At 46.1% G+C, this 12,663-nt stretch overlaps 2 protein-coding genes across 16 annotated transcripts in view; one reads left to right on the forward strand and one right to left on the reverse strand.

Annotated features, from left to right (window-relative positions):
- Nucleotides 1–3,829, reverse strand: part of ANKRD13A (ankyrin repeat domain 13A) — a 43,063-nt gene extending 39,234 nt beyond the window's left edge. The window contains exon 1 of one of the 2 annotated variants that reach the window (XM_010379320.2): nucleotides 3,433–3,829. In XM_010379320.2, coding sequence (XP_010377622.1) covers nucleotides 3,433–3,528 — 96 coding nt within the window. In that variant the 5' untranslated portion in view covers nucleotides 3,529–3,829. The remainder of the gene's footprint in view (nucleotides 1–3,432) is intronic. The other variant, XM_010379329.2, reaches the window with a different exon arrangement.
- A 2,972-nt stretch (nucleotides 3,830–6,801) lies between these two features.
- GIT2 (GIT ArfGAP 2) overlaps nucleotides 6,802–12,663 on the forward strand; it is a 65,743-nt gene continuing 59,881 nt past the window's right edge. For 12 of the 14 annotated variants that reach the window (XM_010379339.1, XM_010379357.1, XM_030939661.1 and 9 more), the window contains exons 1-2: nucleotides 6,802–7,014; nucleotides 11,452–11,585. In XM_010379339.1, coding sequence (XP_010377641.1) covers nucleotides 6,963–7,014; nucleotides 11,452–11,585 — 186 coding nt within the window. In that variant the 5' untranslated portion in view covers nucleotides 6,802–6,962. The remainder of the gene's footprint in view (nucleotides 7,015–11,451; nucleotides 11,586–12,663) is intronic. The other 2 variants (XM_010379372.2, XM_010379392.2) reach the window with 1 other exon arrangement.

A 12,663-nucleotide genomic window follows, 5' to 3' on the forward strand; every position in this document is an offset into this window, starting at 1 on the left:
TTTTGTTTTTTGAGTCGGAGTCTTGCTCTGTCTCCCAGTCTGCAGTGCAGTGGCACGATCTTGGATCACTGCAACCTCGGCCTCCTGGGTTCAAGTGATTCTCCTGCCTCAGCCTCCTGAGTAGCTGGGATTACAGGTGCATGCCACCACACTGGGCTATTTTTGTTGTTTTTTTTTTTTTTTTTTTTGAGACGGAGTCTCACTCTGTCGCCCAGGCTGGAGTGCAGTGGCCGGATCTCTGCAAGCTCCGCCTCGCGGGTTTATGCAATTCTCCTGCATCAGCCTCCCGAGTAGCTGGGACTACAGGCGCCCGCCACCTCGCCCTGCTAGTTTTTTGTATCTTTTAGTAGAGACGGGGTTTCACCATGTTAGCCAGGATGGTCTCGATCTCCTGACCTTGTGATCCGCCCGTCTCGGCCTCCGAAAGTGCTGGGATTACAGGCTTGAGCCACCGTGCCCGGCCTATTTTTGTATTTTTAGTAGAGACGGCGTTTCTTTATGTTGGTCAGGCTGGTCTCAAACTCCTGACCTCAGTTGATCCACCCACCTCAGCCTCCCAAAGTGCTGGGATTCCAGGTGTGAGTCACCGCACCTGGCCTTAAGAATTTTTTGTTGGCCGGGCGCGATGGCTCAAGCCTGTAATCCCAGCACTTTGGGAGGCTGAGACGGGCGGATCACGAGGTCAGGAGATCGAGACCATCCTGGCTAACACGGTGAAACCCCGTCTCTACTAAAAAATACAAAAAAACTAGCCGGGCGAGGTGGTGGGCGCCTGTAGTCCCAGTTACTCGGGAGGCTGAGGCAGGAGAATGGCGGAAACCCAGGAGGCGGAGCTTGCAGTGAGCTGAGATCCGGCCACCGCAGTCCAGCCTGGGAGACAGAGCTAGACTCCATCTCAAAAAAAAAAAAAAAAAAAGAATTTTTTGTTTTTAATTATGCAATCAATACATCTTCCTTGTAGAAAAACTGGAATATAGAGAAAAGAAGCTCAATCCCCAGGTTTACAAATGATGATTACAATAGCAGCAGCTACTGGTAAATATCGTTTCCAATTACCATATGCCTGCACTTTCAGGTCCATTATCTTCCTTATTTATTCTCCATAATCTTGAAATGAAGTTATTTTTACTGAAAGAAGTATAGTAGGGGTTAAGAATACAGGATTTGGGCAGGGCACAGTGGCTCACACCTGTAATCCCAGCACTTTGGGAGGTTGAGGCGGGCGGATCACTTGAGTCCAGGAGTTCAAGACCAGCCTGGGCACCAAAAGAAGCAGATGCCTAAAAACCAAAACTGGTCATTTTTAAAGTGTCCTAGCTGAGTCTTGGAGTTTTTACCTCTGTACCATGTCTAGTAATAGAAAAGGAATTAAATTATCAGTATACTAAAATGCCTAATGGTGAATCATTTAGTCTGAGGGCATGTGTCATATTTCCTTAACTCTTAAATAGTTGCCCTGTCACCTAATTAAGAACAATGACTCTCACAAAAGTTTATTGTATCTGGAATTCTTTTTAAATGAAAAATGTCCGGGCACAGTGGCTCATGCCTGTAATCCCAGCACTTTGGGAGGTAGAGGCGGGCGGACTGCTTGAGGCCAGGGGTTGAAACCAGCATGGCCAACATGATGAAATACCATCTCCACTAAAAATACAAAAATTAGCCTGTAATCCCAGCTACTAAGGAGGCTGAGGCAGGAGAATCGCTGCAACCTGGGAGGCGAAGGCTGCAGTGAGCTGAGATTACGCCACTGCACTCCAGTCTGTATGACAGAGCGAGACTCCATCTCAAAAAGAAAAGAAAAAATAAGAAAGAAAAGAAAAAAAAAGAAAGAAAAGAAAAGAGGGTAATTTTGGACTCTTGGTGGGGGCTCAACCACCTTAAATATGGCAGGTTGCAAGCACACAGCTTGCAGTACCCATTCACCAAATGGAGTAATGCTAAACTGTCTCAATTTTTGTCAACCATAAGACAACCAATGTTGCTCTTCCTCTACAATTTCTTGAAAATTATAGCACCAATTTCGAGTCATTCAAAAACCAGGTCTGTAAGACACTGGATAAAATGTATGAAGCCAACAAGAACAACCATACTAGATTTCAGAGATAATCACAAATCCTCATCCTAACTGCTAAGTTTGTTAGCTTGAAACTTGAGGGCACCAATATCTCCCAGAATTGTTGGGATACTTGAAAAGCAGTTTCTCGGCCGGGCGTGGTGGCTCACGCCTGTAATCCCAGCACTTTGGGAGGCTGAGGCAGGCGGATCACCTGAGGTCGGGAGTTCGAGACCAGCCTGACCAACATAGAGAAACCCTGTCTCTACTAAAAATATAAAATTAGTTGGGTGTGGTGGCGCATGCCTGTAATCTCAGCTACTTGGGAGGCTGAAGCAGGAGAATCGCCTGAACCCAGGAGGCGGAGGTTGCAGTGAGCGGAGATCCGGCCATTGCACTCCAGCCTGGGCAACAAGAGCGGGGGCGGGGGGCAGAGTTTCTCAACCAAGACGCTATTGGATTTGGGGGCTGGATAAGTCTTAGTTGCGGGGGGCTGTCTTGTCCATTGCAGGATGTTGAGCAGCATAACTGGCCTCTACCCACTACTAGTAGCACCCACTCCCCACTTGCAACAACCAAAAATACATTGCCAAATGTCCCCAGGGGTTCGGGGGTGCAAAATCACCTCCAACTGAGAGCACTACTGCTTTAAAGAGATGGCAATAATGAAAACATTAAAGCCTCAAAGCACTTTAGAACAAGAAGGGATTTTAAGGAGCCTGAGAACCAGTGATTCTCAAACTTTGCTAGCTATCAGCCTCCCTGGGGAGTATGTTAAAACGCGGCACCTGGACTTCACCCCAGACCTATCAATAGAGTCAAGTGTTAGGTTTTGCCCCAGCACCAACATCCTCATTCTACAGCTAAGTTAACGTCAGCCAGAGAGGGAAAATGCCTTGACCAAGGTCACAGGGCGCGTTAGAACCTGGACTCCAAAACCAACCAAGCCCTTCCTTACAACAAGGAGGGTGTGCTATTCTTACGTCTTTGAGGCAGCAGAACCTAAAAATGGTTAAGACGGTGCATTCCGGAGCCAGCCGGCCCGAGTTAAAATCCCGACTTGGCATTTATCAGCGGGGCGGCCTCGCACAAGGCACGTAGCCTCTGAGGACTTCAGTTTCCTTCTCTGTCCAGTGGAAAAGTAACAGTACCTACCCTCCAGCGTTATTGGAAAGGTAAAGAGACAAGATATTAAAAAGCCCGTGGCACAGTAAGCACTCGATACGTGTCCTATTATTAGGACTGTCCCACACCTGCAAAGTGGAAGGCGTCTGGGGATCCCGGAGACAGAGGGCTGGAAATGGGCTCAGGGAGGCGAAACGACCCCCGATTCCCCGAAGTCCCCATCGGGAGTCGGACCCCCGCCCTCCCCTCACCTGGCCCTGCAACTCCTTCTCGAGCTGCCGGTAGTCGTTTTTCCACACTAGGAGGTGCAGGGGGTAGTGGTCGCTGGCGTCGCAGGCCGAGGACATGGCGAGGAGGCCGTAACCGGGTCCTCGCCGCCCGCCAGCCAGCCCCAAGTCTCGGCCCTGGCGGGGTCTCCCGCGCCCGCCCGCCTGCCCTGAGGCCGGCCAGCAAGCAAGCGAAGGGCGCGTTACGCTGCCGGCCGGCTGAGCCGGTCGGGTGCAGGCCGCGCCGGAGGTCAGGGGTCGCGGGCCGGCTCAGTGACCAGGTCGGCCGCGCCCACCCCGCGCCCCGCGGCGTTCCCGCCCGCGCTGACAGCTCGCGGACCGACTTCTGCAGACCTAACTGCCCCAAACAGGGAAGTGCGGAGAGCGAACCACCGCATGCCGCGGCGGGGGTAGGCGACCTCGGGCACCGGGTCCGAGGTCCACGCCATTGCACCCACCTCCAGCTCACACCGAGAAACCCAGTGCAGACCACAGACCAGAGCTGCGGCTCATTCTCTTGGCCAAAGATCTCCACACGGAAAGTTCCGTCTACCTGTCCCCAGCTTCTTTCCCCCTGCTCCAGCGGCCCCATGTGGTTCGGTCCACAACTGGGCCTCTTCCATTGGCTCTACAGTCAGGGGGTGACAATTAAGCCCCAGACCAAACCATTCCAGCTGCCCACACCCTTGCAGCCTTTTTGGAGCAGGGCCGATGCTTCCAAGATGGGTCAAAAGCCATTTTGGAAGTGGGCAACACCGGATAATTTTTGAAGGAGGAACTCTAAACCCTAGCGAAGTGGCTTCAAATACAGTATTTGCATGAAAGGGGATATTTCTACTTCATGATTTCTCAACCTCGGCACATACTGAACTGGGCAGTTTTTGTGTGGGGGTTGTCCGGTCCTTTGTAGGATGCTGAGCGGTTTCCCTGGTCTTTCTCCCCACTCAATGCCAGTAGCACTCCCCAAAACATGTCTCTCCAGATATTGCCAAATGTCGCCTCGGGGAGAAAAATCGTCCTCAGTTGAAAACCGCTTCTATTTGAACTCCGAACCAGGTTATGATTCAATGGCTACCTATGGTGGTGATTTTAGTCCATATATGAGTGTCATTTTTAAGCTAGCTTTTTGGATTTGAGGTTATGGCTGAAAGGATTGATAAATAATACACGTATTTGACCACAGTCTGCGAATATGAAGTTTATTCTTTGTGTTTCAGGCACTATGCCTCCTTGACTCAATGAAGAACCAAAACAACTTACAGCTAGCTACTCATGGGCTTGAACTTTCTGCTGCTGCTTCAGCTCAGCTGTCTACAACTAGACCACATAGCAGGGTGAAGCTATTTAATGCATTGTGAAAACATTCCCTCTGCCCTCTGAGCATATGCACATCCAGCTCTTCAGATGCCTGCAACACAGCTGTTCAAGAATGCCAACCTAATCCATTCTCCACAGATGTGGAGCCCAGATTTGTGAGTTGTTAAACCAAAACAGGATGCAGGAGCACCAGGATGGCACCCGGATACTCTAACTGTGGAATGTGTGGGAATTCTGTGATTATTCCTACATCACACATTTATCACACTGTAGAGATGAACTCAAGACTGGTGCTTTGAGGCCTCTTCCAGCACTTCTCATTCTTTCAGATGCCTTTTGCAACTTAATGTTCTTCTTCTTCATCTTCCCATGTTTTTTGAAAACCTCCCTATCTCATTAATCAGAAAACCCCACAATGACAGGAACCACATCATTTTGCTTACCAGAGTATCTAAAACCAAAATAGTACCTGGCTCACAACAGGCATTCAATATTTGCTGAATGGAGATCATAGTTGTGTTTATATGTAAGACAGACAATAAGTAATCATTGGTATTAGGGCCACATCTCCTTTCTCCCGCACACTGATTCACTTCATTTCATTGTGTTTATCTCACACCATTCTGTAAATTATCCCAGGTTAGCTATTCTTATTCTCAAATTCCACGCATATGAAGAAAAACAGTAATTAGAAAATAATAGCAATATCCATAATTATGGGAGCTACTATTTACTGAGGGGTTACTATCCAGCAGTTATATCACATTTTTCCCATAATTTATTCCATCTGTCCTTAGCCAAAATGAATGTTTAACTTTGCTGGTCACAAGTTTTGTCGCATATTCTTCTTCCTCTTTTTCTTTCTTTCCCTCTCTCTCTTCTCCTTCATTTTCATCTGGCAACCCTTTAAAAATGTAAAAATCATTCTTAAGTAGCAAGCCACACAAAAACAAATCATGGACTAGAAGTAAACAATGCATTATCTTAATTTTGAAGATGAGATTAAAACTGAAGCCTAAATAAGGAATCATCTAATATATTCTTTTTTGTTATTTTTGTTTTTGTTGTTGAAGTGGTTTTTGAGACAGTCTCACTCTGTCGTCCAGGCTGGAGTGCAGTGACGCGATCTCTGCTCACTGCAACCTCCACCTCCCAGCCTCAAGTGATTCTCACGCCTCAGCCTCCTGAGTATCTGAGATTACAGGCATGCGCCACCACGCCTGGCCAATCTTTTTTTTTTTTTTTTTGAGACAGAATGGATTGCAATGGCATGATCTCGGCTCACTGCAACCTCCACCTCCTGGGTTCAAGCTCCTGCCTCTGCCTCCCAAGTAGCTGGGATTACAGGCGCCTGCCACTGTGCCTGGCTAATTTTTGTATTTTTAGTAGAGACAGGCTTTCACCATCTTGGCCAGGCTGGTCTTGTACTTCTGACCTCGTGATCCACCCGCCTCGGCCTCCGAAAGTGCTGGGATTACAGCCGTGAGTCACCGTGCCCGGCCTATTTTTGTATATTTAGTAGAGATGGGGTTTCACTATGTTGCCCAGGCTGGTCTCCCAACTCCTGCCTCAAGTGATCCGCCTGCCTCAGCCTTCCAAAGTGTTGAGATTACAAGAGTGAGCCACTGCGCCCAGCCTGGAATCATATAATATACTCTTATTTTACTTTATCTACCTCAGTAAAATGCAAGCTTCAAAGGACTAGAAATTCAGTCTTTGCTCACTGCTGTTTCTCCAGTGGCTGGGACATTGTACAAAACATGGTAAGTACTTGATAAATATTTGTTGAATAAAGGAATGAATCAATGAACTTGACCTCAGGAAGGCTGTGGCTGCAGGGTTCTCATCACAAGATATTGCTGCTTCCCCTGGTATTAATCAGTTGGGACAAGGGGAATTTCTGCCAGAGAGGGAGACCCAAATTCAATATTTAAATGTAGGACAGATGACGGTCCAGCAGTCTCCTGCCCTCACTCAAGATGGCGACAAGGCAGCGTGCCCTTTCCGGTCACATGACCTGACACTCGCAGAAGGGCGCCTCCCCGCGCTTGCGTGCTATGCCAAGGCTGCAAGGCGCTGAGGGGAGAGGCGCCGCCGTCAGTGCCGCCGCCGCTGGGACCCGTTAGAGCGGAAGCGCCGCCGCCGCCGCCTTTGCTGTCCCCGGGCCTCTAGTTCCCGGCAGGTGGGAGGCGGGAGCCATGTCGAAACGGCTCCGGAGCAGCGAGGTGTGCGCTGACTGCAGCGGGCCGGGTGAGTCGCACCGGCCGGGCCCGCTCCCCTCTGCTTTCCTGGCCCGGACCCCTACCCCGGGGACGCCCACTCAGGTCAGGCGGCATCCCGCGGTCAAGCGTCCGCGGCCCGCTACTAGGGTCTCAACGAAGAGAGCCCGGGGCGGCCTTGGGGCGGGACCCGTCCCGGGCCTGTCAGAGACTGGCGGGCAGGGGGCCGCCGCCCTCCCCGTACCTCGCGGCCCTCCCTTTCCTCTAGTTCCCTCCCGTTCTCTCCGTCCCAGGCCAGCTGGGGAGGTGACGGGGGCCAGGGCTGCTCCCCCAACAGGAAGGGGCTTGGGCAATCCACAGGAAAGCCAATTACAGAAGTAAAATGCGAGCGTCCTCCCGGCTGCAGCCTCTAGAGGCTGCAGGTGTCACCTCCCGCTAGACCCCCTCTCCTCCTGGGTGCCCTGCCCGGGGAGGATGACACTCCCTGAGTCTCGCCAGAGGGTCCCCGTAGATGACTTCCCCGCTCCTGACATCCGACAGCTACTCCGTCGGGGAGAATTGCCAGGAGATCGGGGTCTTCCAGACACAACCAGCACTTAGGAGGCAGTGCGTGTCTCAAGTTTGAGGATCTGAATGGCCTGGGTTCAAACTAGATTTTACTTCTGGGTGACCTTGGGCTCGTGACTTTACTTGGTCACTTGGCTTGATTTCCTTATTTTTTTCGATGAGGATAATCGGGAGTATCACGCTCAGTGGTGAGGAAGATTCAATGAATACTCGTAGGATCATATCATCTAAGGCTTTTCTTTTTTGCGTTATGCTGTCTACAATAGAACCCTTGCAGTCCCTTAAAGCTAGAATTGACTATCTAAATCATACGTTGATTACAACTGAAACAAACGCAAAATCACCAGCAATATGGGGCATTGAAACGCTAAAGCCGTTCCTTCATAATGATGCATAACTGTTCATACATGATATTCACATTTAGAGATCAAGCGTGTCTCAGCAATTGCAGCTGAATTGTCGGGTCTCTGGATAGATTATTACATGCTGTTTTAGGTGCTTGGATGTATTGGCTTTGAGTTAATTCGAAGGTAACATGGCTTTCTTGGCACAGTAGTGTCCGATAAACAATCTTAATCAAATCATTGAACACTACTGGCTTTGCAACTGTTCTGATCTTCAGCTTGTCATTTGGAAGTGAAGACTGATTGTAAATAGAACTGTGATAACTCAAACCTCATGTGGTGGTTTTAATGGCTCGTACAGTGCAGGTGTTACCAGTTTCCTTTGACGATAGGAAGGGGGTATGGAGGAGTTTAAAAAGAAGCGTTTTCTAAACCAAGTTAATGTGAATTATACAAACTAAACTCCATCGTTTTCTCTAAAAATGTTACTTGTTCAACTTCCTTATTTTCTTGCCTATTTTCAGTTGAACTTTCTGTGATGTGTTTGATTCACATGTGTCTAGCTTCTAACTTCCTCTTGGAATGCATATTGTTTTGCTTCTTGATGGGGTACGGGGCAAAGCAAAATTGTTCCTCCATTGCCATCCTAAATATACTTTTGCAGCATTTTGTGCATTTCAGAACATTTTCTCTTCCATTGTATTGCTTTAGTTGTTGTCTCATACGCCTGATCTGCAGAGACTTGAGTCACTTCCTTCCTGTTTTGAATATAAGTAGGCTACCTTGAAATATTCTGTGAAATTGAGCAGCCTGGAATTTGTGCTGCCTTTTCTGCAAAACCCTACTGAGAGAATTACCTGTAGGGTTAGGGACTCCTTTGAGATTCTGATGAATGCTAAGGCCTTCTCCCCTAAAATGCACGTGAACGAATTTACCTAAGATTTGTCTAGGGGAGTCACGGACATTTTTGAAGTTCATTTGTGGTGTCCCTGGAGCCCAGGCATAAATCCTACAGATGAACTTAAAGGGTTTTACCCAATCTCATTCATACAAACTTATTTTTATTTTACTATGTTACTATTCTAATATTCTTTCCATGGGATTCTGATCCAGGACGCTAAAGTGGTTAGTCAAATACTTGTCTTAATTAATATGTGTTAAATACTTACTAAAAAAAAGAATAGTGCAAATCCTCTGAATGATAAGTGAAAACCAAAGGTATGCTTCAAAACAGTCTTTTTTTTTTTTTTTTTTTTGGCCATTAGTGACAGTACTATACTGCAGGAAGCAGTGTTGTTATGCATCTTTGTAGAGCTCCTTCATCTGGACATTTCCAATCTCTGCTTTTTAGGATGATATAGTAATAGTAACAGTTATACTAAATTCAATTATTTTTATTGTTTTATTTTATGCAAACATTTAACCATGATCACTTCTTCTTAAATATTCTACTTTTTTGTGTGTGTGTGTTTTTTTTTTAATGAATCTGGTTCGTTTCAAATACATCACACTCTGAGTTCAATTACTTGAAAACTCCATGGAGATTTTCAGTATAGTAGTATAGTGGTCACATGAAATGTTCAATGTTTTAAATATTTCCCATCAGAAACTTTTTCCAGTGATTGTGAATTTCACATCTAGAAAATATCTGAATTACTGAGAAAATAATTTAGAAAAGATATAACAGCTAACGTTACTACTTTACTATGTGTGAGGTACCTCACTTATTCTCTATATCCTCACTATCCTGAGATATGTTGTTATTCTCATTTGAGCCATGGTGAAAACACTCAAAGAAGTAGCTTGTCTGAGATCATTGTGCAAGAAGTGGCAGAGTTGGGGTTCAAACCCTGAACTGCTTGTCTCTAGAGCCAACCCTCTTAACCACCATAGTCACTTGGTCCCAGGATTTGTCTTTGATTGAAAGCCCATAACTTTTCATTATATGGTTTGAATGGGTTTGAATAAACTTAAAAAATGGTAAAGATGGTGTACATGCATTTTAGAGATTTTTGTGGACATTGAAGAATTTTTAAATGTAACCCTTTGACCAGGCAGCTTAAGTGGCACCTATTGTCACCCCATTGTGAGTCTGATGAAATGTAGGTCTTTCTTTGAGGTTTCGAAGTATTCAGTTTACTTACCCAGATCCATCCTGCTTGCCAAGTATGAAATTATCCCATGTTTCCAAGGACATCTAATGAAGCTCTATGATTTTAAAGGGAAAAAAGTATTATACACACACTAAAAATATTACTCATTTTTATTTTACATCTTTGCCTCTGTGAAGCTGCTGTTATTGCAACTTCTTTTTTTTTAAGATCAATTGCAGGATTGGACTTGGTAGTTTATGTAAAACAAGTAATTGGCTGGGCACGGTGGCTCACACCTGTAATCCCAGCACTTTGGGAGGCCGAGGCGAGTGGATCACCTGAGGTCAGGAGTTTGAGACCAGCCTGGCCAACATGGTGAAACCTTGTCTGTACTAAAAATAACAAAAATTAGCTGAGCTGGTGGCACATGTGTGTAATTCCAGCTACTCGGGAGGCTGAGGCAGGAGAATCGTTTGAACCCTGGAGGCAGAAGTTGCAGTGAGCCGAGATTGCACCACTGCACTCCATCCTAGGGAACAGAGTGAGACTGTCTCAAAAAAAAAAAAAATTTTTGGTGGACATCATAGAACATTTCCTAATGGAAGAGGCCAGGTTTCCCTGTTCTCAGAACCATAGCAGCTGAGTGATTTTATGATTCTGTAACTCGCAGCTTTCTGCTAAGCATATTGGCATCTTGATTCATAGCAGTGAATTAGGACAGCAGTCTTTACACCATTTACTGCGGAAAATGCTATCTGCATAATTCACTGTGAAAATTATGTTATCTTGGCTGGGTGCAGTAGCTCACGCCTGTAATCTCAGCACTTTGGGAGGCCGAGGTGGGCAGATCACCTGAGGTCAGGGTTTGAGACCAACCTGACCAACACGATGAATCCCCGTCTCTGCTAAAAATACAAAAATTAGCCGGGCATGGTGGTGCATGCCTGTAATCCCAGCTACTTGGGAGGCTGAGGCAGGAGAATCGCTTGAACCTGGGAGAGAGAGGTTGCAGTGAGCCAAGATTGTGGCACTGTACTCCAGCCTTGGTGACAGAGTTAGACTCCATCTTAAAAAAAAAAAATTGTATTATCTTGGTTTTTATGGAGATGGATCCAAAATCATTCGTCAGTACCCTCTCAATTTGCTTTCTTACCTTGAATGAAAGAGCATGCATCTGAAATGGTAGATCCACTATTAGGGCTACAAACTGTGGCCCTGAACCAGAAAGACGATAGCTGTTTACCCAAGGCTCCCACTGATGTTTTTAGTATCAATTAGCATCGTACCTAATCAGCCAAGTTAGGTCACATCATCCGACAAGATAACCAGCTCGATGCATTGATGAGCATACTAAAACAAAAATGTCTCATTTTTCTGACAAAGCAAACCTCAGTCGTCTTTCGCCATCTGGTGGTATAGCAACCTGCTGGTATCCCTGCCACTGAGATTTCACTCTCTTTCCAGATCCTTCCTGGGCATCAGTAAATAGGGGAACGTTTATATGTGATGAGTGTTGCAGTGTCCATCGGAGTCTAGGGCGTCATATCTCCCAAGTGAGGCATCTGAAACACACACCATGGCCTCCAACATTGCTTCAGGTAAAGGATAAGAAGAATTCTCCTGATGGTAATTTACATTTTAGGGCTCATCGTGTTAACAACTAAAATTTCTCCTGGCGTACTTCTTCCATAAGACAAAACTGTTTCATAATTGAATAGAGATGGCATGCCCATCAATGCTACTTACAAATATTATCTGTATTGAATTCATCATTTAAGACTTTTCTTCCTATTTGACATAAATCTTGTCCAAACAGCTCAATTATAGGTACATAGATGGATAGTCATTAAAGTACCTTGGTAATGTTGCACTGTTGATTTTCTAGACTGTCACTAGAAAAGAAATTTTTTTTTTTTTTTTTTTTGAGACGGAGTCTCTGTCATCCAGGCTGAAGTGCAGTGGCGTGATCTCAGCTCACTGCAACCTCTGCCTCCAGGGTTCAAGCGATTCTCCTGCCTCAGCCTCCCGAGTAGCCGGGATTACAGGTGCCCGCCATCATGCCCGGCTAATTTTTGTATTTTTAGTAGAGAAGGGATTTCACCATGTTGGCCAGGCTGGTCTTGAACGCCTGAACTCAAGTGATCTGCACCTCAACCTCTCAAAGTGCGGGGATTACAGGCATGAGCCACCGCGCCCAGCCAGTAGTCCATCTCTTCTATTCATGATAATGAATGTTTCTGAAAGCTACTGCCTGAGAAACTTTTCTTTAATGTACTTATTCCTGAGTACCTGCTAATATTTTTAGAACATGTTTTTCTGCTTTGATAGTGGCATGGGCTGGGATTCCTCAGAAACTTCTGAAACATTTTAAGTTTTCTTAAAGCTCTGTTACTAGTCAGAGAGACCAAATTAAATTAATATGTTTTGATTGCATGTAGAATACCCTGTTAAATGGGCTCTTTGTTTTATTTGGGGTCCAATGTCATGTCACCTTTACTTCTATTTTGGGGTACACATTCTTCAAGTTCTCTTGGAACTCAAGGTTAAGTATGTGTTTTGCTTTCATTTGTCTTGATTGGACATTTCTCTGAATCTCTGACAGCTGCACATATCCCTTAAACTTGCCTATGTGAACCAAGGAGCCAAAACAAGTGGGTTTGGATCACTGATGTGAAA

The sequence above is a fragment of the Rhinopithecus roxellana genome, chromosome 10 (genome assembly GCF_007565055.1).
Source record: "Rhinopithecus roxellana isolate Shanxi Qingling chromosome 10, ASM756505v1, whole genome shotgun sequence".
NCBI lineage: Eukaryota > Metazoa > Chordata > Mammalia > Primates > Cercopithecidae > Rhinopithecus > Rhinopithecus roxellana.